The 24,673-nt window shown below is 39.0% G+C and overlaps 1 protein-coding gene across 1 annotated transcript in view; it reads right to left on the bottom strand.

The window, feature by feature from the left end:
• Positions 1 to 24,408, bottom strand: part of DNAJC3 (DnaJ heat shock protein family (Hsp40) member C3) — a 30,099-nt gene extending 5,691 nt beyond the window's left edge. Inside the window, exons 1-9 of the mRNA XM_021530306.3 lie at positions 24,193 to 24,408; positions 18,316 to 18,426; positions 15,225 to 15,349; positions 14,141 to 14,215; positions 8,908 to 9,060; positions 7,450 to 7,631; positions 5,279 to 5,398; positions 3,397 to 3,502; positions 3,183 to 3,303 (exon numbers count right to left, since the gene is read on the bottom strand). Coding sequence (XP_021385981.2) covers positions 3,183 to 3,303; positions 3,397 to 3,502; positions 5,279 to 5,398; positions 7,450 to 7,631; positions 8,908 to 9,060; positions 14,141 to 14,215; positions 15,225 to 15,349; positions 18,316 to 18,426; positions 24,193 to 24,274 — 1,075 coding nt within the window. The 5' untranslated portion in view covers positions 24,275 to 24,408. The remainder of the gene's footprint in view (positions 1 to 3,182; positions 3,304 to 3,396; positions 3,503 to 5,278; positions 5,399 to 7,449; positions 7,632 to 8,907; positions 9,061 to 14,140; positions 14,216 to 15,224; positions 15,350 to 18,315; positions 18,427 to 24,192) is intronic.
• Positions 24,409 to 24,673: the final 265 nt, after the last annotated feature.

Genomic DNA, 24,673 nt, shown 5'->3' with positions numbered 1-24,673 from the left:
TGGCTTTTTACACCTCTGCATGCATAATATGCAAAGTTATATTTCAGTGTTTGTTTTTCTTTTTTTCCAAAGGCATGCTCTCACTTTTATTTCAAGAGTTTCATTTCTCAGGAATGAAAAGAAGATAAGAAAATATTTAAGAAATTTGAGGTCTACACTTAAGTAAATTCTATCATTATTGCAAGAGCTTAAGACACCAAGTTTATATATTCTTTATTGTCAAAATATCAAGGGAAGCAAGTTGAAGTCCTTAATGAGACTGCTCTTCTTTCACTGTTACAATAATCCTCAAGGTCTCATTCGCAGATCCAAGTCTCTTAGGTTTCTCAAGTTAGACAAAGTACTTGCATCAGATTATTTCCAAGCAGATGCTATTTCTCAGCAGGTGTTACATTTGTTTTTCACTGTTTCTGAGCAAGACAGCAGGAAATGCTAATGAATTTGTATTACCCAGACATCTGATACCACTGCAATCTTGTTTCAGTTACTGGAAAAAAAAACCTCCAAAAAGTATTGCCAGAGCCCCAACAATTTCCTAGGCTACTAGAAACCAAACAAAATTTCTATTCATTTTCACATCACAGGACACTGCCTTTGCTGCTTAAAGCATTCTGGCTTCTATTGGTATTTTTAATAATTTATCCAGCCATTTAAAAAAACCCAAACCAGGAGTGCGCCCTAATATGTGTGCTGAATATGTGCTATCAAAACTAATAAAAGCAGTGAAAGTACAAGGATTTCATTATGCTGCTTTATTACTCCAATAATGTTAAGGCCCACTGAACTTCATCTGCTTCAGGTAATACAGGAGGGGCTAGCAGAATGTCACATTGCTCAGCCTCACTGAGCAGCAGATCACCAACAGCACCATCGTGGGAAACCTGCTCAGGGGTCAACCACTTGCCATGACAGTATCTGATTTCTCTTCTTTTTTTTCCTGAATCAACTTCCTTATTTAAGGACTGCAAGCATTAAGCACAAGGGAAGGTGTTTCAGTGCTGCACAGAGGGAATGCATCCAGCACACTTTGCAAGTACACATTGCACTTCCCCTCTTTAATTTTGATGGTACGCTCCAGTGTAGGGATTTTCCTCTTTCAGAGAGCTAATTGCTCTCTCCATCTGAGGGGTGAAGGTTGGAAGCAGGTGGAGAAGGATGGCATGACCAATGGTCATTACTTCATGACCACAGTAAGTTTGTTATGCAGCCAGGAGACTTATTACTAATTCCTAGTATGTCAAGTGAGATACTTAATAAATTCTCTTGAGTCACTATTTCTAAAACCAGTAGTACCTCACAAGCAAACAGAAGAGTCACTGCTGCTTCTTAGTAACCTGGTATTTCAGAAAGCTTCCTTTCATCCTGCTCCATGACATGAAAGGAACAACTCTTCCCCAGTGTCACTTTCAGTTTAAATACTTCAATCAAATCTAACTCTCATTTTTCAATCCAAGAATCTTCATGATCTCTCAAAAGGTAATCACGTTCTGGCTTTGGTATCTTGCCTGAGTTTTTAAAACAGTGACAGATTAATTCTATACGTGGAATGATGGCCAATTTCCCATCAAATATGAGTAACTGCAGACAACCTACATCCATGCCAAGACTGTTAGAGAAACAACAGAACCACTTTATGCTCTTACTGAAACCTCTTCAGTAGAAGAGTGGGGAGGGGAAAAGAAGAAAACACAAAAATTAGTATGTTCTGGCCCATTTTGAAACAGCAAGGCAGGTTTTTTCCTTTTTTGACAAAACTTGTGCTTTAGACAGATAGACTCCTGTACTTATGAGGTATGCCAGAAATTGAGTCATTAAACATCTGTCTCTGCAGACAAGCCCTGGCTCCCATGTGATTATGAAGTAATTAAAACCATCTCATGAACACAGCTATACAAAGTGAACTGCATCTTGAACACTTAACAATAATCACCTTCAAAGTTCTGAATTACAAGTACTTTGAAATTTCCTACCTTTAACAGGAAAATAGGTGCCTCCAGCTTGAAAATTTTTTTGAGGGAAAAATGAGAATCATTTTGCCCTTTTAAATATGTGACTACAATTTTAATTGCTCTTGTGTTCTCTATGGCAAAGGGAAACCAGCCATCACAAGATAAATGAAGACACCTCCAGGCAGATGAACAGTAATGGGCTGGCTGTAATGCAGTTGTTGATGGAGGCTCTGCTGGAAGGCAGAGTGTAACTGCATCCACCTCACTGCTGTCAAGGGCAGGAGGAAGGTACAGGAGATATTACACAATCTGGAGAAGCACAGCTCTGCTCTAGTATGGTTCTTCACTTGGAACCAGGGTAGGCCAAGCCCAGCATGCACCAACACAGGAAATAAGCTCTCCCAGATTCCAGGCATGTCCTCTGTTTCCTTACACCCTGCAGCAGGGAGGCATTTGCCCCAGCACAAGACCAGGCCGGCTGTCTGCATTTGTGAAGAACCTTGTTACAAAATTTTTCTTTCTTCCAATTCACAACAGTTTGAGTCACCCTCCCTGGAGGTATTTAAAAGTGATGTAGATATGGCACTTGGGGAGAAGGTTCAGTGGTGGACTTGGAAGTGCCGAGTTAATGGTTGGATAATCTTAGCGATCATTTCTATCACTCCATGTAATAGGATGCAATGTACAGAAACTCCATATGGAAAACGCAGCCTCGGGAATAGAATCAGTTTACTCTGAGCAACACTAGAGAGATCCATGGAGGAGAAGCAATAGCTGTTACCTTCCTCTGCCCTCAGCACATGCTAGGGAACAGAACAGTATTATTTCACGCTGCCATCTCAAGACATGAAAATGGAGCTCATAAAATGTATTTACATTACCCTAACTCTAATTACCTTTTACCTCTAAATGCAATTCTGTGACATTGCTGATTATATAAAATGTCTGAGCTGAGTAAGCTGCGCAGTCTCATAAAATATCCTGAACACAGTCCACTGTTGTAAAGACAACTCTGCTGTAGATAAAACAAGTACATTCCACTTACACTAATCAAGACAAATTTACGACCAAGTATTTTTGTAAATCTGCAACTACCAGAACTAATTAAGGATAACATGGTGTAGAATCAAAGTGCATGGTAAAAAAAGCCTTTGAAATGCTCACTACACTTTAAACATCCACATTAAGTATGTGCCAAGGGCATACAAATGTGCCAAGGGCATACAAATGTACCTTCTTCATACATGTCTTCTAGCAAATAAGCTTCTGCTCTGTCTTTCAGGGCATTCACGTTGGTTGGTTCTAGCTGCAGAACTTCTGAACAAAGTTTGATGGCTTCTGTAGCCTGCTGATTCTGGAGAGGCAAAAGTAAAAGCAAGCTCATGTAGTTGTGAAAGTTTTATTTCATGTTTGAGTTGAAGATTTAGAGGGAGATAAGCAGAGTTACCTTTGATAAGCTGTGACAGATCCTTTCTTTGGCACGAGTAGAATAAATTGGGACTTCTGGCTCAGTTTTCATTACAGACTCATATTTACTGATAGCATCTTCATACCTGTTTAAATCATAAAGCATAATATCATGAGATGTAATCACTACCTTAGGGTGTAGCATTTTATTTAAAAATTCTTAAAATTCACAGACTCTCCCATCCTTCTATCAAAGGACTTTCCCTTTAATAGCCTTAAAGTCAAGGTGTGAAACAACAGCATGAAGAAAACTTGCAGGCACTTCAAGAATTACATTCCCATTCCCTTTTCTGCACTGAGAGACAGAAAAGCAGTCACTGGCAGGCTTTGCACAAAGTAACAACAGCCATCCGTCACCATGCACAGCCAAGGGTCTGGTCTCCAGATTTGCCTCCTGTCCAACATGACACTGCATTTTAAAATAAGCATCTCCCGCACTGACACCTGAGATGGACTCAGTTCTGAGCCCACAGTAAGAGCCCAGACTATCTGCACACTACAAAAGGTACCTATTCACAGAGGTACAAAAAAGCTCCTTATGCCAGTTTTAATCAGGCAGATGTTTTCTCCTTTTCTCCTTCACAAGTCACACAGCAAAGTGTTATTTTGCTGTGAAGGACTCAAAATGCTAAAGTTACATGGTTTGAGCAAGAAACAGATTAGAACAATTACCTAAAAATGCAAGAGTGAGATTGAATCCACAGGTTGCTATAAGTTAGAGACATGCAAGCTCTCAGGCTCCCTGAAATTCACTGATGCTGAATTAAATAAGTGAAAAGAGTCCAAATAGACTTCTGTCTTAATAAAATTAGCATCAGTTGTGCTTATTTACATTCCTGATGTACTTCATTTTAAAAAGCCACCTTGACAATGTCTAATGACTTGGTCAGGGTCCTTACAGCTGGATATCATGTGCTTGAGAACTGAAGTAATGCAAGAACTACAAGAATACAGAGGCACTGTCTATCATTTAACAGGATGCATAAAAGAAAAAAAGTTTATCAGTCAGAACCACTTCTGCCATCAAAGCACTGCAGAGTTACTAAGTGGTTTTAGTCTTAAGATATGGTCCTTTCAACAGAATAGTTGAAGTTGGAAGGAACTCTTAGAAATCATCCGGTCTAACCCCACTGTCCATGCAGGGCCACCTCTAGAAATTTGCCTACGACTGTGTCCAAAATGCTTTGCTATAACTGTAAAGTGGGGAGACTCCATAACCCCCTTGGACAACCTGCATCACTGGAAATGAGGCAGTGTAAAAAACATATTCTGATGTTTCAAGGGAATTTCATGTTTCAGTTTGCACCCACTGTCCTGATCCCATCACAGAACACCACCAAGCAGAGCCTGGCTCTGCCCTCTTTGCATCCACCCTTCAGGTACATTGATGAAATCACCCTGTAGCAAAGAAGTCTCAGGGCAAACACTAGCAGCCACCCCAGCCTTTCCTTGCAGAAGAGAGATGCTCCCAGCCTCCAATCTTAGCGAAACTTCACTGGACTTTCTCAGTAGCTTCATCTCTCTTGCACTGGAGAATCCAGTGCCCAGCTGGGGTCTCATCAGTGCTGAGTAGTAATATATGAGAGCTGAAAACTCCCATCCCTACGTTTGTCTTACTACCTGATGCAGAAAGAAGTTAAGAATGCAAAAGGGACACAGTGGCATCAGAAGTAATCAGAATAGAATAGTTGCTATGCAAGTCAATATTTATCTTAATTGTAATTTGAGAGCTCTGTACAGTACCCACTTCAACTGACACATGCAAAAAGCATCACTTTAATCAGCTCCTCAATCAGTAAATTGGTGCCTCAATTGTGGGTTTTTTCTTTTTTAATTCCTTTAATATAGCAGTAAATACTTACCTGCCTTCTCTGATGAATTCCTCTGCTGACTCAATCTGCTTATTGAGTTTCTTTACTTGCTTATAGAGGGAGAAGCACTGCTTATGGTCTTGGTCCAGTTTCAGACACTCCCGGACCTCACTTTTCACAGGGAGGTGAAGAGAAGGGGAGAAGAAAATAAAAGAACCACACCTAGGTCACCACATACTATGAAACTTTACCTGGATACACAATGCATATAATATATAAATATATAAATTATAGATATAATTATATATTATATATTATATACAAATTATATAATATATAAGTTATATATAAATAATATATATAAACTATATATAAATTATATATATAATTATATATTATATATAATATATAAATATATAAATTGTTCAGAACAATGCTCAAGCTCTTTCACAAACCTCTCCCTTCATCCAAATATTAATATAAAGTAAGGCCAAAAAGAATTGTCCAAATGTAGAGGGATATTTACCTGGGTTTGGTTTTAATTCTTTTGTATTGCCAAACACACAAAAGAAGAAATGCTACATTAATAACCGACTAAAGAGCTTAAGAGTACTGCTGAAGAAAAAGGCACTCTGTGAAAGAAATTGTATTCAGCAGTTATCAGATTAATAGATAGGAAAATTACCATCAATTGTAATTCAGATATATTACAAAATTCCTACATTCAACTGTATTTTGTGCTGCTTGAAACAATGCTCAGCTAAGACACAATCCTCCTCGATGGAATCTCAGCCAAGCCTGAGGCTTATGTTTCACTATGAAGAATGTTTAATCAGACTCTGATTAGGGAAAATATGTCTCAAAATAGTCCAAAGTCTAAAAAATAAAGCCAAAAAACCTATGCAATCATATGAAGGAATAAATGCTTTGGATCCCAGAGTTATCATAGCACAACCAGTATGTCAATTTCAGGAAGAGATTACAAAATCTTATTTTGTTCCTAAGCACAGACAAAAATATCTAATTTGAAAATAATTAGGCCTTTAAGAGGAAGAAACTAATGGAAGGACAAGAGATAGCACCCAACAAGTCCAAGAGCTATAGAACTCTTTCTCAGCATATCTCATGATGGAAAAATTAATGGTATCAGATAAGAATAAAGGAAAGTATTTTCAATTTCTTTCTGATTCCATTCTGTTCTTCAACAGTGCCCTCAACTGTGCTTTTAAATGCCACCCATACTTGAAATCACTGGGCAAAGTGATGGCCACCTACCAAAAGTCATTAAAGAAGTCACCGATGAGCTCACAAGATTAAGTAGGCTCTGGAAAGGGAAAGCCTAATGCAAACCAATTACTTTAATGTTTACTTTTGGCTAGCTATAAAATGAACTTCTGCAAGTATAATCACACACTTTCCATCTGCCAAGGAAAGAAACACAGGCTTTTTCAGTTCTTTTCACCTTATTGAAGGGATTCTGTGGCAGAAATCATATTGGAAGGATTCTGGAGATGAGGGTAGCACATACAAAATTATGATTGGCACAGAAACTACTTCTGTGTAATAGGAAGAATTCCATCACTTGTGCAGCTGGACAGAGTACAAACTGAAGAGTACAGATTGGGCAAGGGCAGTTATCTGCCACACTGACTAGGGATATATGGGAATAATACCCTGAACTTAACTCAGTATGAATAAAAGGATAGGGCATTATCAAAAAGTCATCCAGGACTGTCTACAGGAATGACAGGCAGACAGCTCTGCACCCCAAGCTCTTCATACTTGAATGCTCCTGTGCTTTTTATTTATTTTAAAGCTTGTAACCTGAATGTATACATCTTCTCTTTGCATCTTAAGCTTAACTTCAATAGAGGTTTAAGGTTAAAAAAAAGCTCCACTACAGGAAATTTAGAGAAGCGCTGCCTTCTAGGAGAAATACAACTAAAACAGCACTTGTAAGCAGCTCCAATGGAGAGAGACTCTGGCTTCTGTTTAAGGAAACAACATGCCTAGAACCACTGATGGCTGGTCTTGCCAAGAACAAACATGGGTTTCTTCATTGCCCATCCTTAGTTTCTAGAAAGGATTTGCCTTTATCAGATCTAGACCACAGTTTATTCTCCATGCAAATGTCACACAAGAGATATTTCATGGTTTATCATTACCTATATAATTATATTTTCTCTCTCAATTATAATGATTACAGCAAATAGTAAAATTACCTGAGAGATAATTCATGGTCCCCCAGCTGATAATATATTTTGCTGATTTTATAGAAGGCTTCAGTATTATCATTCTTTAATTTGGCAGCAGCTTTCAAGTCACTAATGGCTTTGCTTGGTTCCCCTTCCTTTATATAACACTCTGCTCGGAGTTCCCGTAGTTCTGCATCCCAAACACAAACCTTGAGAAATCAAAATTAAAGCTTGTTTTTGGTCCATATCACTTCACTTCTTTTCCTCCCCAAAAGAAAAATCCCATTTAATTTCACTTTGCCAACTGCAACAGCATAAGGTTCAAGCTGCATGCAGAGCTCATGAAATTAGCATCTCCGCTTCCTGGTGGATGCTGTGATGCACCTGCCCAAACAGAAAAACAAAGGCCTGAAAATTTTGTAAATGATGCAATGAACTCATGCAGAGAGATGAATTAAATCTACTGGCATTGCTTAAACTAGGACAATCTGTTGAGCCTCCAGGAAAGGATATCAGAATCATAAATTATTGTATCTTCCAAAAAGAACAGAGGTAATGAACAGCAAGGACCAAGCTGTCGGATGTCCTCTAGGAAGAAGCCTGTGGGTAACATGCAGCTCCACCAAGTTTGACCTTAATATCTGGATTTTAAAGAATAAAGAGAGGTACAATTGTCACAGCAAGGCAAAACTAATTACTCACAAGGAACTGCCTATCAAAATTTGATTTAGGTAATTAAATCTAAGTCTTAAGAATTGTTTGGAAATTATCCTCTTAGAGGAAGCTTTCCTGCTTTTCCACATTGCCTCCCCATAAACCAATTCTGCACTGGGGCAGTTTAATCACCAAAAGCTCCAAGGTGTAAACTCCAAGTCAACAGCAATAATTTCTACGTGCAGTCATAGCAGTTAACTGTCTTTAGTACATTTCTATATGACACACAAAATGCCCACATGATTGAGTTATTTACACTTGCACTATCAAGCTATCTACACCAATTAAGATTCAACAAATACAGATACTTAAGGAACAAGATGAAAATTCAGTTATCTGTATTTTTAATTTTGTGGGGTTTTTTTAAATCTTTTTTTACTTCATTTTCTCAAGACAAAAACTTCTGCATATATGCAATGAAAAATCCAGATTAAAAAACCCTCTAACTCCTATACTTGGCAAAACTTCATTGATTTCAGGGAAACTTCTTCTCACCTTCCCGAAGAATACCAAATTGTAGAAAAACAGGAAAATATAATCAGTAAAGTTATCTGTAATAGAAGTTTCACAGAAGTATCTTTAAGACACTTCTGCAGCTAGTGCTCAGCCCTCCCCTCTCTTCAACACTGTTACAGACCCACAGTGCTCAGCAAAACTAAACCAGTTATGCCAAAGTTATTTTCACATCAGTAAAGAAACTATTAAACAAAACCACACAGATGTCAGAAGCTCTTACTTTGCTTTCACAGTACCATTTGACTTAACACTTACTGCCAAGATTTCATCAAGAAGAGAAATAGCAGCTCCGTAATCCTCTTGCTGGTAGGCAGATAATGCTTGTGAATGTAGGCGCTGAAGCTCATCAGATTTTGTCAGCTGAGTCTGGGCTTCTTTTTCCTCATTATTGCTAGGATTAGATTTGAGCTGCAAACATGAACAAGGAAAGAGACTCAAATGCTTGTTCAAGGACCTCTTTCAGTCCCATTAATAATTATATAATGGAGAACTGACTAAAACTGCAAATAAATCAAAATTAGTTTCGAAACTCCACTGGAAGCATTTCTATCTCTGAACTTAAGAAATAAACATTTTAAGATTTAATGCAGGATGTCAGAAGTCAGAAATCCAATTCTTCATGCTTGATCTATCATCACTGGACACATCATACAAAACAGTCACTGTTCCCCATCACCTGTTGGATGGTGCAGACCTCCTTGTAACCTAATTAATTCACCTCTGCTATCTGCTGTTCAGTGCTGGATTCCTCAGGAGCAGTAGACAGTGTAACCACTGGCATAATTGCATCTGTCACTTTAAGCATTATACATATTTATAACTTCATGACAGAAATAAATGAAACATGTTTCAGACAGTTGTTACTGGGAAGTTACGTTTCTTACACTTTCCTCACAAAAAGTGGCTGCAGCAGCAAGTGGCTACAACCAGGGAAGACTCAGCTGGGCAGTCATGCGTACTGTTTCTTACATAGTTTTATACAAGTCAACATTCTGTCTACAAGAACTCTCATTTCTCTAACCCCTCTCTCTGAGCAAGTAGAAGTTGTTACATTTTACTTGCTGTTTTTATTTAGGCAGGTTTACCTTTTCAAAGAAAATTTTTTCAAAGATCTTTCACACAACTTTAGTATCACCCAGGAAGATATACACAGTCAGAAAGAATCTCAGCCATTCCCTTGCAAAGCCAGGGAATTTGTAGCATTACTGTAGCTTGAAAGAAGCACTGGCTTCACACTTGTTGCTGATCAGAATGACTTTCAAAGTTTAAAAGAAACAAATCAGCATGACTTTATTTTTTGTTTGTTTTTAAATAAAAACTTTCATTAGCTTGCATTCTCTACACAGAAGAATGTGAACTGAAGTCACTCAAAGACATCCAATACCTTTTTATTTCCCCATTTATCTTGAAGCAGCCTCTTTTCTTCTCACCAGGAAGTTCTTGAAACACATGCATTTTGTGCTTATGTCTCTAACGTAATTCAACTTTAGTCCTCAGAAGTCGTTTACCAGAATTTTCCCTGGTTCTACCACTTTAGTATATGAAAGGAAAGAGCCTAAATAATACATCGAAATCAAGCACAGGTCCCACACTTGGTCTTCAATTCCTGTTTATAAATCTTTACAAACCTTATGCAGTTTTTCATTTTACCTGGTAAAAATCAAGTTGTACTTACACCTGAAAATTCTCCTTTATTCCCTACACTGTGATTCAGCAAGAGGAGAGGAATGTGATCAGTCTCACAGCTTTTCTTCTGGTTATATCTCTGCCTATAAGCCCTCGATGCTTCTACTCTCTCCCTAAAATCTGGAGCTTGTAGAAGAGGCAAATTTCTGCACCTGTAATTTCAAAAAGTACCAAATGTACAAAACTCTCTGAAGTTCTAAACTCTTCAGCTCCAGCTGACTTATTTGATTTCTTCCTTAATTTTTCAGCATTTTCTTCTTAAAAATTAAGAGCCTTTGGTATGGATGAGCCTTATACTTCCATAAAAACTTGTGATAACACCACACTCCTTAGACTCACACAAGGTTTCTTATAATGTATTTGGAGAAAATGTCAGTGGAATATGAAAAGCAACATTACAATCATGGAGGCAAATCCAATAGTAATCAAGACCATTTGAGTGAATCATCCCAGGTAATTTTAGGTAACGCAACATGTCCAGTTAAATACAGGGAAATTTTTTTAAGGTATCATTCAAACGGAAGTCACTGAGTGTGTACTACAGTATGATGAAAATACACTCATAAGCTCTTATTAAGTAATTAGCATATTGCTATGATATTTAAATCAGTAATGTTAACAAAAGCAAAAAGAAGCCTGCTCATTCAGGTTGTGAAAAACATCCTGAAGGGAACTGAGGGAACCTCCATGATTTGTGGTATCTAAGATAAAGACACCAATGCACTCAAGGATAGTGCACAGAGGGAAAGCCCTGCACAGGTAACATATCAGGTAATACAGCTAAAATGACAGACAGATTAAAAAAAAAAATATTTGAATACTTTTTATTCTTTAGCTTGAAAGCTACAGATGATCACTGCAGCACAGAGGAATATATTTGGCAATATCTAAGGTTATATTAAATATCTCTGATGTAGTTAAAAGAGAGCCTCAAACACACAACTAGATTGCCTAGTAACTTAACCCAATTTGATTAACTTACAGTGCCATAAGCTGGCCTCTCCCACCTAAATCCAAAACAGTATTATTACATGTAACAACCAACCATGGAAAGCTCTTCCAATGTTCTTTGCAACAGGCAAGGGTTTAGATGAGAAAGCAATTTGCAGTTGTACAGAGCTCAGTCACTTGGTCTTGGCTGACATCTAGTGGAACTAAAAACGGTGCCTTCAGTGTCAAGTTTTGAATATTAGTTCTTCCAAGGCAGACAGAATTGTGTATTTAGGACATCTCCATTTACAGTATTTATTGCAATAAATTGCAACTGTGAGTGTTACAGTCAGTCTTAAAAAAGTCTAGAATTTAAAATAAATATAACAATTTGGTATTTACTCACTTTCCAATAGACAAGGCACAAGTTCTGCTCTAATTTTGTACCTTTTACAGAATTCACCAACTCAAATACTTGTCATTTTCTCTGGAACATAAGCAGAGTTACTGACAACACGGTAAGGTACATACACAGGGCTGGCAGCATTTGCATTGTTTTTGTCACCTTTCCAGAAGGCCTTCCATCAATGGAAGTATGCTAATATCCCTTTTATTTTTTCAGTAAAAATCACATGTTTACAGGTAAAATAAACATTCCAGGGCTTTCATGGCTTGAGGCCCTGGACACAAATGTTGATGCACCCACAGATCTGTCCTGCTGACTTCTATTAATCAGAAACCACTAAACCAAACAGAAGGAACTTGATATTAAAGCATATGAACACTAAACCGAAGTTGTAGCAGAAAAACAATTACTATTCATATAGCATGTGTTACAACTTTGTAAAATCACCAAAGGAATTCTGTTTACTCCTTGTTTCACGTGGAAAACCTGACCCATGTAAAAAATGTAATCAGCTTGATTCATCTGCTGGCCAAAAGGAGAGGTTTCTAGAAATGTAGTACTGCTTAACAGGTGAAGGTATAAGTCTGAATCACACCCTCTATCCAAACCTTGTGATTAACTTCAGCCAACAGGAAAATAGCGTACAAAAAAAAAAAAGCTAAAAATAACACATGAAGGCTGAATCTCAAGAGGCCCTGCTCCCAAAAAGGAATACTGCATCCTTTGCAGCTAGGCATTTCCACTACCTGCTCTCACACTAGCACTGCCTCACAAGACAGCCAATACTGATGTGCCAGAGAGTCAGGAATATACAGAGAAGCTGCTTAGCAATCAAGAATTTAAAGATATCTAGGGTGCTCACCACAAAACCTCTTCCTGATACTATGAAATTATATAGAAAATATTTGAAGACATTTATTTTTTTTTCGTTTCACAAGTACACATTAATGGATAGGTTTACTGCTTTATATGAAGTACAGTTACAACGGTTTCTTTAAGTTCTACACAAAGCCATTGGTCTTGCAAGCTGCAAAAGTTTACCTGTCATCCTTCCCTTCCTTTAGATGGGAAGGATGACACAATCAACCCTGACACTGCATAATTGTTACTGCAGCAACTGTGTCCTCAGTTAATCCGAGCTGAACAACTCTCTCCCACATTTGCAGACAGCAGCGCTGCACTGCTATCAGACTACACATTCCTAAGAAACTTACTGAGGAAGAAGCAACCAGATGTGCCATTGCTACATGAACTTCAGAACAAGCTGCTGGAGCTCTAATACAGACACAAGAACTGACTGGTGCATTTCTACCTGCAAGGGCCAATCCTTGTAGCTATCCTGCAGAATATACAGAATAACCACTCCAGTTTTGTCATCCACACTTACTAGTAAGATTTCCATTAAACAGCTTCAACCTGGACCACACAACTTCTTTTTTCATCACTCTCTTCAGAGACAGCCAACAAGACGGCATCTGTTACTTTGCAAATTCTTATTTTGGCTTAAGGGACACACACACCAGCTGTTCAAACTAGCAACTCCTGAAGAGCAAGCAAGAATGAAGAATGCATCTTATTTATACTCCTATTTACATGAATTTTCTGCAGTAGAGAGGAAATCTACATACACATTCTCTGAGGGCTTTTTTCCTGGGGTTAGATCAGTTTATCTTGCAGCACAGGGCTGAAATGCACAAGATACCCATTAAAACTAAAAACACCCCAAGTGAGTTTTAGGTGGGTAATATCCACCTATTTGTAGTTGGAAACTGCATGATTCCTGATCATGGAGAGAAAGTACTGTCAAGACATTCATGAAGATGGAGAGCTCTGTAGATTAGGAGACAGAGGGATGCCACTGAAATGTACTGGTTTAACTGCTCAGTGACTAAATTCAGTGTGGTATTCACATATCCTTTGAACAGAGAGAGACACAGACTTCCCCAGGATTTTCCTGGGGAAGTCTGTCTCTCTCTGTTCAATGGATATGTGAATACTACAATTAAGAGTCAACAATTCTTTTGTAACCAGTAAAAAAGAGATAGGAACCTGCAAAGGTTGATCCATGATGCCCCTAGTGACTTCCCAGGAGGTATCAATATAGTGATGTAAACCAGAGTTCAACTACATACTTTGAGTCCCATATTACTTATTTCTGAATGAAGGCTGCTCCCTTCAGCTATCAGTAAGCAAAGATCATGAAGTATCAGGCACACACAAGAAAGACTTTCCAAAATGCTCCATAGTTTCAGGTAAGACCCATTTCATCTGCATCACTATACTGCAACTCCACTGGTCATTTATTCATACAAGGTTGCTTAGCGACTAGGCCTGCAAAGAACAGGAAAGACAATCTCAAGCCTAGATAGAATATATTCTATAGAGCATCAGAGTTCAGATGTGACCTTGCCTCAGAACCCAACCTTTAAAGTAGTGATTGTAGTTCAACACTGGTCTACAACTTACCACATTTTTAAAGTCATCCTCTGCTTCATCGAATTTTCCTTGCTTAAGCAGTAATTGTCCTCTCTGTAATCTTGCCTGAAACGAAACATAACTTTTTATTTACAAATGGGGATTGAGCAAGGTATGAACACAAGTTTCATTTTAGTATAGCTAAAAAGCTAAAACAGGGATCATGACAACCATTCTCTGTCTTTTTGATTTAATGATGTTCTTATAAGGCCTCTTTAATGGCAAAGGATTGCTCTGCAACAGAACTGAGGGGCAAAAAGCAGACAATTTTTATGAAAAGAACTCATGTGAGAAGTTTTATAAATCAAGGTGAATGTGACTTTACACCACTTTCCTGATTATAACTGTTTACAGATGAAATAAATAGCAGAAATAATAAATAATTCCCACAATTATTTCAGTAAACTGTCAAAATAATAGAAGCTATGTAAAAAGACATGTCAATGATTTAGAAGACTTTGATTTCCAATACAAATATTTTCATACAACAGCGAATTTAACATTTGCTCCTTTATTGTCAACTATACAGGACATGCCACTGCCCACAAAAAAGGGAGGTGAGAGAATCAGTTGGAGAGGACTCCAGCACCAGTTTCCAACTAGCAAGGCAGTCTCCACATACAGTACCCAGAATGCAGAAAGGGGCAAGCAAATCCAAACTTGAAACAGTCACACAGGAATGCAGTGAGATTAGGGCAGTTACTGTGGAGATACCTCAAATCTAATGCCGATTAAGAGAAAAAAACCCCAGAGGCATCTGTGTGCTTTCTTCTCCCTGTCCTAAATGGTAAAGCCTTGGTGAACAACAGAATAACCACAAATGAGGGAAGTGTTTAGTATAAATCCATGAACTTAATAAAACCAATAGTTGTTCAAATAACTGTCTAGACTATACTTAACACCATTGCAAATTAAGGCACATACACTATAGCTATTATTTTACCCGCTTTAAAGCCCTCTGAGGGATAATGTATTCTCTATTCCTGTTGAGCAAAGTCTGAAAAAAATACAAAACCTTCTTTGAAGCTGTTTTTTTCTTTATACTTGAACAATCTTCAATTCCAGTAATACTTACTGATGTGAAGTCCTGCTTTAATTCAACCACTTTACTTAAATCGCGAATTGCTGCTTTAGATTTGCCCATGGCTAAGTACACTGTGGCTCTTCTGTAATAAGCAATATAGTTCTCAGAGTCTCCCTCTGCAAATGAGCAAACAGTAATCAGAATACTATCTCAAACCTACTAAAATTTCTGGTACAGGGGAATGATAGTGACTAAAAATATATCATCTAACTTTTGAGCTACTGGAAATAATGGCATACATTAATAAGACATAAAATTTACAACATTGTGCAAGCAGTATTTTCTATGCAGTTTAATTATTTAACAATAAAGATTACACAAATACTGTAAATGACAAAAAATTGAGAGTGAAGATCAAATATGTATGTGTTCTTCAGCTTTATACAGGAGAACCACCTCTACATACTAATGCAGTTTACCTCCAGCTGCAGGCCTACATTTCGAAGGACATTAATTCATCCTTTTCCAGCCCAAGTGCTGATCACCATATCCAAGAAATGCAAATATTCCCAAAATTACTAATATGTTAGTGCAATGTCAACACAGACACAACCTCTTTATATCATTCACTGAAATATCAGCAACTTCTTTCTTTAGTAATAAAGTGGGCCTCAACATTCCCTCTCACCAGGAAATGCACACACACTATCAACATGAGGTCTAGCTTCAGGGCCCACACATTCCATGTTGTCTCCTGGTCAAAATTCCAAGATCCAGCAACTTTAACACTCTCCAAGCTAGCATATACTCCTGTACAAGAGGCAAACATCAGTCTCTGAAAATAAGAATATTATTCTTAACATTCTGCTCTACGCAATATTTCACAAAAACAGGTTACTGTGGGCTCTCAAGGAAAAGTAACTTCAACCACCAAAACAACCCAATGTTGGAATACAGGAAAGCTTTTGCTATACTATTAAAAACATAATAATCAATCCAGAATTCACAGACAAGAACATCCATATCTGAGGAAGAATAGTAGTATTTTCCTTCCTCACATCATTTGAGGTTAAAGTTGAACTTCAAAATAAATGGAAGAAATGGCACCACCAAAAATCTTATGATCAGCAATGAAGTTTCATAGCTGGCCACCTCCATTACCAAAACACTAGCTCAGCTCTCACTGAAAAAGCTATCTGCACTCTTCCTCTACAATATCTTGGCTGTGAAAATTCTAATCTCCAAAGCTGAAATTTAGTAGGCACTCCTATGCTATATGCCTCTTTGCATTATAAAACCTCAAATAAATTCAACTGTTATTACCCTTAAAAAAAAAGCAGCATTGAATCCTAAAGATGTAGGCTATGTACAAATCGACAGCTGAAATTAAGGAACTTCATTAATACACAAAGGATGAAAGGTAGGAAAGAGCAAACACCAAAAGCACATTCCAGCACCAGATGATTATCTGACAGATATTTTTGCCTCACTAAAATGAGGCAATGAATTACTGTTCATTACTGCTGCTGGAGTAAGTTGCCTTACTCCAGCAACAGTATTGAACATCAACTGACACCTACCCAGACAGAAAGCATAAACTGGGATTGAAGAAAGAGTGGAAAATTTAACTGAAGAGAGGTAATATAGACAGTAGTTATTTTCTATTTTAGATGTTTGCAAAAAAAAACCCAAAAATAGACTGGCTGAGGCAAGACAGAAAGATCTATTTACCTCACAATTAACAATGATGCAGTACAGCCAGGAAGGAATTCTAACCTCCTCACAAGCACAGTTAGCAAATCATGCTTAAAATCTTTTCAAAAAGGCAAAATCTGAAGAAGTCTGATGAAAATGAGGCCATCAGGCTAAAATCATTATCCAACTAAGAATCCCATAAAGGTCACAACTAAGGTAGCCACACCATACTTCTACAAGCTGCTTGAGCACAGCTGGCAAAGCAGAGGGTTTCACTCATGCAGGCACCTCACTTCACTGCTGCCCCTACAACACCACCAGCACCTGCACAGCCACTCACTGAACTGCTCTCCTCACCAAATCCAAGTTCAAGTTTGTCAACTAATAATAAAGGAAAAAGTCAAGCTATAGCACACCTGTGCACAGCAGTGCTTTGGCAGCAACACAAACCAAAGGAGTAACAGACTGCATCTAGATGGAACACGGAACTTCCATAACAAAAAAAGGGAAGTTGCCTCCTCCATTCTCTTCATAAAAGGGAAATTGATCTTTGGGAATGCAAAGAAAATATTAATAACTCAGAAGCAACCAATGTTTTGCTAACACCTCACTATTAAACCAAGGCATAAATAAAAGTATCAATACTAGGACTCATCAATGTATAACATGCCAGTAACAGTCTTTTCACAAAGGAAAAAAATGCACTTGTACATATTGTAACAAAGTCCAATAACTTAAAACTGCACCATGCAATTAAGAAACTGTAGTGTTAATGGACACTGCTCTTTAGTGGGGCTGCCTCTATGCTTCAGTTAAAGGATTTTAATCAGCTACGTTGCTTTAAAACTCTTAAAAGCAAACATTTAACTTCTCATTTTGTTGAAAATGCAGAACACCAAACAAGAACAAACTCACTATTTGACTACAGGAGGGGGTCAATTTTGCCCTCCGCTGCCAATTCAGTACTGCAAACTTGCAGCATCAGCTTCACTGAGATATCACCTACTTCAAGATTTAATTAAGAAAAAATAAGAAGAGAAAGAGCGACTATTTTAAACATTGCATCTTTTACAGCACTGGATAGTAGAAAGCATGGATAAAACCAGACTTTCAAAGACATATCCATACTTTGAAAAACATCATAAAGATGAAACCTGATCTTGATGGGATTAGACAGACAGGGAATACCACATCAAATAATATCAGAGTCAGTTAAAATTCCTTTCATACAGCTAGCTTCTAGTGACTTAAGTGTTGATGTAACATGTAGTTAATTTAACAGTTTTCTACTGCTGGCTTCTGTCCAAACTGCTGTATAAAGATACACCAACTTCTGTGATTCATGGAATGCAATTTGCAAGAAAGCAGGATATTTAATGAAGCAAACAGTGGGAAAAACCCACCCAAAGGTATGTCAGTATAAGAGTCACCTCCCCGAGATACGTACCTATAGCTGCATGAAAGTGAGATAAAGCATCCGCCAGCTGTCCAGCAGCCAATAATTTCTTCCCCATTTCAAGTTGTTTTTCTACTTCTGCATTTATTCCACACTCAGCTCCTTAAAGAAAAACAAAAAGACCAAGGTTCTGAATGAACAGTTTGATTACAGCTAGCAAATACAATGATAATATGATGCATGTAACAAACCATTATTTACAGAGGCAGAAGTCACATCCTCCTGCACTTTAGGCAATCTCAGAGGTCTTTTCCAACCTAGGGGATTCTGTGACTCTGTAAAGCACCCTGCAGTCTAATAACCCCATAGCATGTCCCATTTAGGACGTCTCAAAAGTACACAAGATGTGGCTTTGCACCCCACTGTGACAAGGCATCAAATATACATCCACGCATTCAGTAACATACTCTGACTTTCAATTTCTGAAGAATCTGCAAAGCACTGGTAACACACACATGCAGCAAATGCACAAAGGTTCCAAGTTAAAATTAATGACCCTGATGGTAACTTAATACTTAACTTAGAACTGTTTGACTACCTAGAGATTGGCTTCTCATCTACTGCACTTTTGTCTCATCTTCATAATTTCCAGGGCAAACTTCTACAGGACTGCAAGTTTAGACAAACAATTAAAATTCTCACTCCTTTTCCCTTTAACCAGTAGCATGAAAACCATACTAAAGTGGTAAGTCTTTAAAGTGCCAGTTTGAGTTTAAAGCTAATAAACTGCTGCTGTTTAACCAACAGGGAAAGACTATTGTTGGAAAGAAATGAGCAGTCAAGCGCAAGTACGTGCTGTACAAACATCAACAGCTTTTTAGTTTGTCCTGTTTCCTGCAGCCTTCAAATCAGGGCAGAATTCCACTACAAATTACCCACCAGCTTATGGCTATTAAAAAACTTCAACATTAGAAAAATTTTCATTTATTAAGAGGATACCGTATGCCTAGATTTAAGCAAGGCAATATACTGAAATCCTGAATAAGCACATTATATTAAAACCCAATGATTTATAACTTATTTTGCTCAGGTTTTGCACTGAGCTGATTCAGAAAGGCACTTAAATGCAAAAATGTAGCAGCACTCCAAAGTTGTTTCTTAGAATCCAAATAAAAATGTTACAGTACAGCTGACTGAAGGAAAGTATAGCCAACTTCTCACACTGAAAGGTGGTTAAGCTTCAACATACTTGTAATGAACAAACAGTAATTTCTTATCACCAAATCATCACATTTTTAGATGTAGGAGCTCTTAATACTATGGATCTTAATTTATTTTTTCTTTTCTGTTCTATTATATAGCTCATAATTCTTTTAATTCCAAACTATAAGAAAATCCTTGAGCTGTCTATACTAAAATGAACAAAATACCCTCTGCATCCACTAGAGAAAGTTCTATCTTCTAAAAGACTGACAGTAAGTCAGCATGCTGAATTCAAGGGCTTCAACTCAATTATTTGTTTTAGAACAATGATAGAAAGCATTTTTTTAAATTAATGGAAAGTTAAAAAATGGGACTTCATAAAGTCCCAAATTTCCAATGAATATTTTTTGTTTAAGTAGATAAAGTTAAAACTGCCTCCATGATAAATAATTGTTATTTGAGGATCTCGCTAAATTATTCATTTTAAAGTGAACTCTAGGCATGTAAAAAAGGTAGTCCCATTTTATGTGTCTAATTTGCAGTGAAAAAATTCTTCCTTGCCCATTTTCCTTTGCTAGCGTAAAGCTTCAAGCAGTCCAGTGTCCTTTAAAATGATAAAGCAAGTATAAGAAACACAATGAAAAAACTAAGAACTGAAAAAAATCTTCACCACAAATTTGGACATATGCTAGCAATAAAGCAGGTATAAAACCATAACCAGACTGAAGGATTTAACACTACCTAATACCAACTAAAATTTCTTAAGTTTCACGCCTCCTGTGTTTCCCCACACACAAACACCTGAAATCTTTCAAAACATGTCAGCTGGAAGTGGTATCCTAGAATTGGGCTATAAATTAGTCTTGGATGAACTTTCCATCTACCCAAATATGGCATTCAATTCCCACAGTCTCAAGCATCCTTGTTTTACTTTCAGTCACATCAGGATCGCTCCAAGAATACGTTTTTCCACAGTAAGATGTACCTACACAATTTGCTGTCTTTCAAGCATGTTGTGTACAGTACAGTTATAGTTACATAATATTTAGGTGGAAGGGCCATATTTTCCTTGAAAATAATGAAGACAATTACTAAAACAAATGAGAAAGGTGACCACTTATAGCAAACAAGTAATAAAAGCAGGAGCAACATGGATAAATAAAGAAGCAATTGTGAAGTCTTCTAGATTCCCTGTAAAATACATTAAACATTTACATACATTAACCTATACATTAAACCTCAGCTCTGCAAGTTGCTGAACATCATAAATCGGTGCACGAATCTCCAGAAGCAGCTTGAATTATCAGCCTAACCATGATGAAAAGTGACATTTACCATAACTACTCAGGAACACTCTGCATTGACCTGATAGTTGGACTGTTTATTCACAGAAATCTATTGCTTATTCATTTTCTGGCTGTAGGCAAACAATTGCTCTAAATAACACAGCCCACAGCAGACATCTGAAAACATAAGCACAGGAGTCCAAGGACTCAAATTCCCTGCAATCTATTTGAGTACCTATGCACTCTTTGGTCTGGGAATGAGCCTAAGAAGTTCAGCTGGAGCAAAAAAACCACCCCACAGAGCTCTTTCCAACAGATACACATTTGTGAGCTAGAAACCACAGGCCCAGTTCAAGAAGCTCTGCATGCTCCACCAAGAAACTAAATTTACCCAAGAGATGTGCAACTTTATCCTTATTTTTAAAAACTTCCACATATTTTAATTTGAATATCATTTCTTAAGACTGCCTAACTGTTAAATATTTACCCTGGGCCTCAAACAACCACACACATGAGCCCAGCTGTTAACCAAATATTCTGGATAAATTCAGAGCCTGAAGTCCTTGCAAGTCTGGGACAAGAGTCTAAGAGTCAAAAAAAGCCAAACCAACACGAAGAAACCAAACAAACACAAACTCCCAAACTATTCCCATATAATTTTGGTACTAACCAAAATTGCTACTAACCCTGACAACTCAAGGGACAACAATCGGACTGTGTAAGGAAGATAAGCAGGTGCAGCAAACCTGTTTTTCCAGTTAAATACACTCAATTCAAATAAATTATAACTTCATGGTAGGAAGTTTTATTAGGATAATTGGTGCTAATATGTAGGCACCTAAGTCTACGGACTTGAACTATATCCTTGTATAATTGGTCTCATCCACATTGCGAAGAACTCATAACCCTGCAACTTGAGAATAGTTTCAAGATGTTACATTAGTCTACACACTCCTGTTTTCCCCCTTGTAGAATTTCCACCTTTTTTTCTAAATCTTGTTTTCAAGCTGAGTAACAAGATTATGAAAATAAACAGAATTAGTTCCTACTGTGTACCAAAACCAGTTGTTTCAACGACAAGGAAGCAGCATGCATGCCATTAATCTTAATTGCATTCACCTAAACCTTTCTTTTTCCCCCAGAGAGAAACTTAATGATTGCCTTATCTTGTCAGAAGACAGGGAGATCCTGCTTTTGTAGCATTTTTTTATCAGAATGGCCCTGAATCTTAAGTTTGCTGTTATTTTTCAACAGTTTGGTGTTGCTTTAGATATATTTGCTAACATGATTTCCAAGAACTACACTGAACTAAGTAATATGCGGACAAGCACCGACAGTTTCAGAAGCAACACTTCTGAGGTTTACAGGGAGCCTCAGATTATGCAGTAGAGCCATATGCAACTTCCACCCAGCAACTTTTCATTCCCTCCCCGTTTGCAAAGGCAGTCGGTAAATACAGCAAAGACTGGCAGACAAAAAAGCCCCACCCTCAAGTAGCCTTTGCATTTGGGCCCTAAAAAAAAAAAAACCACTCCCAAACTTAGGGAAAAAAAAAAGGGTGAGAGAAAGAAAAAAAACACTTAAAGCTTGTGGTCTGACAGTAACTAACTGAGCTCTGTATATTCAGAGCCCATTTATTCTTCCCCATATTACATTTCCTTTCTTCTGCTATGAGGAAGGAGAGGGGGAAAATGAACAACACTTCTTTAGTCCTCCTCAGTCACCTCTTTTTGTTTGGATTAGTGTCGACAAACAGCAATGAAGAATTAATCTTCCCAGAAGAGGATCTCTGCCAAATTCATCACAAATTGAGGTGAAAAGGAGGAATCAAAAATGGTTTTTACATGGGGTATTTACCAGCCAGATATAAACAGTATTCACTGCCATCAACTGTGAGATACAAAGTTAATACAGAATGATTTTTTCAGATTCATGAATCAGATGACAAAAGGCAGACTTCAATTACCAAGACATCAAAATACAAATTTAAATATGACTATGAACACCTTTGAGCTCAAAGACCAGTAATATTCCTAAGGGAAATAAAAAAACTAGATACTTAAATAACATGACCCCCTCAAAAATTCTCTAACTACACATTCTGAAAAGTTAAATAACGAACTAAAAAGTAAGTTAATTCAATAAATAAGATCCCGTACTACCACTTCTCAGTCCATTACTGTACTCTACATTTTTATTAACTGAAGTTAAGACAATGTCCACCAAATTAGGAAATGTGCTATGCCCAAATAGTCATTAAACCACACACTTGAAATAGGTTGGCAGCTCTAAATTAAGAATCCTCAGCAGGAGCACCACTGCCACAATCTAAAAATCTAAGTGGGGGGGGGGCAGGGGAAGAACAGTAACTTCTGACAAAAGTTACTATTTGTCTTCTAACACTATGAGAATGCATATTAAAATAAACAAACAAAAAAAAAAAAGGCAAGTTGACACCACAGTACATGATCTAATGCACAGTGTCTTTGGCACACTATGTTCCTGTTGCCATCTGGCCAGCTGAAGTATTCTTTAATTTAGTGTATCAACTGAATTTCTAACCTCTATCTTCCTTAAGCCCATAGCCCTTTTCTGAGTACTAACAGCTTCAGTATCATTTCCATCTGCCACTGTCAGGTAAACAATGTCCCTCAGGTGAAACCCTGACTATAACTACCATTCTGCAACAGAGAAACTTAACAACAGCCTGTGAATAAAAGTCTGGCTACACAGGTGTTACTGGCAGTGTACTATGAAAGTAAACAAGCTCCACAAAGCACAGATAAATTGAACTTCAAATACTAATGGTGAGAGGTGAAAAAGAAATAAGACCAACAAAAAAAACCACAAACAGAACAAATTCAACGCAACCATCAAAAGCCTCAGCGAATCTCTAAGTGTGGTACTAATACTGCCTGCGGCTGAGAAGGGCCACTGGAAAAGCCTTTGAACTTCGGAACTACACAAAATCCACACGGGAGTGCGAAATTCACGGCTAGCATAGAGGGCCGGTGCTGTCCCACAGCTGCACTCGAGGACAGCGGCACCCGAGGCCTCAGTGGCTGGCGGCAGCCCCAGCCCGTCCGTGACAGGCCGGCGAGCGCGAAGCACACACCGCGAGCCGCGTCCAAGCGCACGAACCCAACAGGTCACCGGCAGCGCCCGTGCCCTTGTTACTCATCCTTCGCCACGGCGCCGAGAGATGAGCTGGCAGCGCTGCACCTCCCTCCGCACACTCTTTCCCGAAATGTGCCCCCCGCTCAAGACGACACGGGCCCGAGGAGGGGGGAGCGTGGAGTGTGCGCCCCGCCGCCGCGGCGGAATGCGCGCAGCCCCGGCAGGAGGGCCGGACGGAGGGCGGGCGGCAGCCACCAGCCGCCACGGCCGCGGCACAGTACCCCCGCACCGCACCCCCACCAGGGACCCCGGCGCGGCTCACCCTGGTACTGCAGGTCGAGGAGCACGAGCAGGAAGGGCAGAGCGGAGCCCAGGCGCCCGGCCGAGGCGGCGGGGGACACCATCTCCTCCTCCTCCTCCTCCGTCGCCGCCCCCCGTCCCGACAGTGGCGGCTCCGGGCCGGGCCCAACCGAGCGGCGGCTCCAGCTCCTCCGGGCAGGGTCGTGGGCGACGCTGATTGGCCGCGCGGCGCGCGCCCGCCCCCGCCTGGCGCCGCCGCCGGACGTGAGGGAGCGGCGCGAGCGGGCCGGCCCCGCCCCGGCGCGGTGCCTCACGAACATGGCGGCGCGGCCGGCGCGGGCCCTCGGCGGACATGGCGGCGCCGCGCCCCGCCCGCTGAAAGGCGCACGGGGTGTGCGCCTGGCCGCGTCCGCATTTCATCTCTCTTTGCCCGCTCCCGCCCTGCTCGTCTTGACATCCCTTGAGTCAGAAGTTGTTAACGATTTTCTCAGAGAATTACAGAG

The sequence above is a fragment of the Lonchura striata genome, chromosome 2 (genome assembly GCF_046129695.1).
Source record: "Lonchura striata isolate bLonStr1 chromosome 2, bLonStr1.mat, whole genome shotgun sequence".
NCBI lineage: Eukaryota > Metazoa > Chordata > Aves > Passeriformes > Estrildidae > Lonchura > Lonchura striata.
Note: the sequence above shows the minus strand (reverse complement) of the source record. Positions and strands in the feature narration are given on the sequence as shown.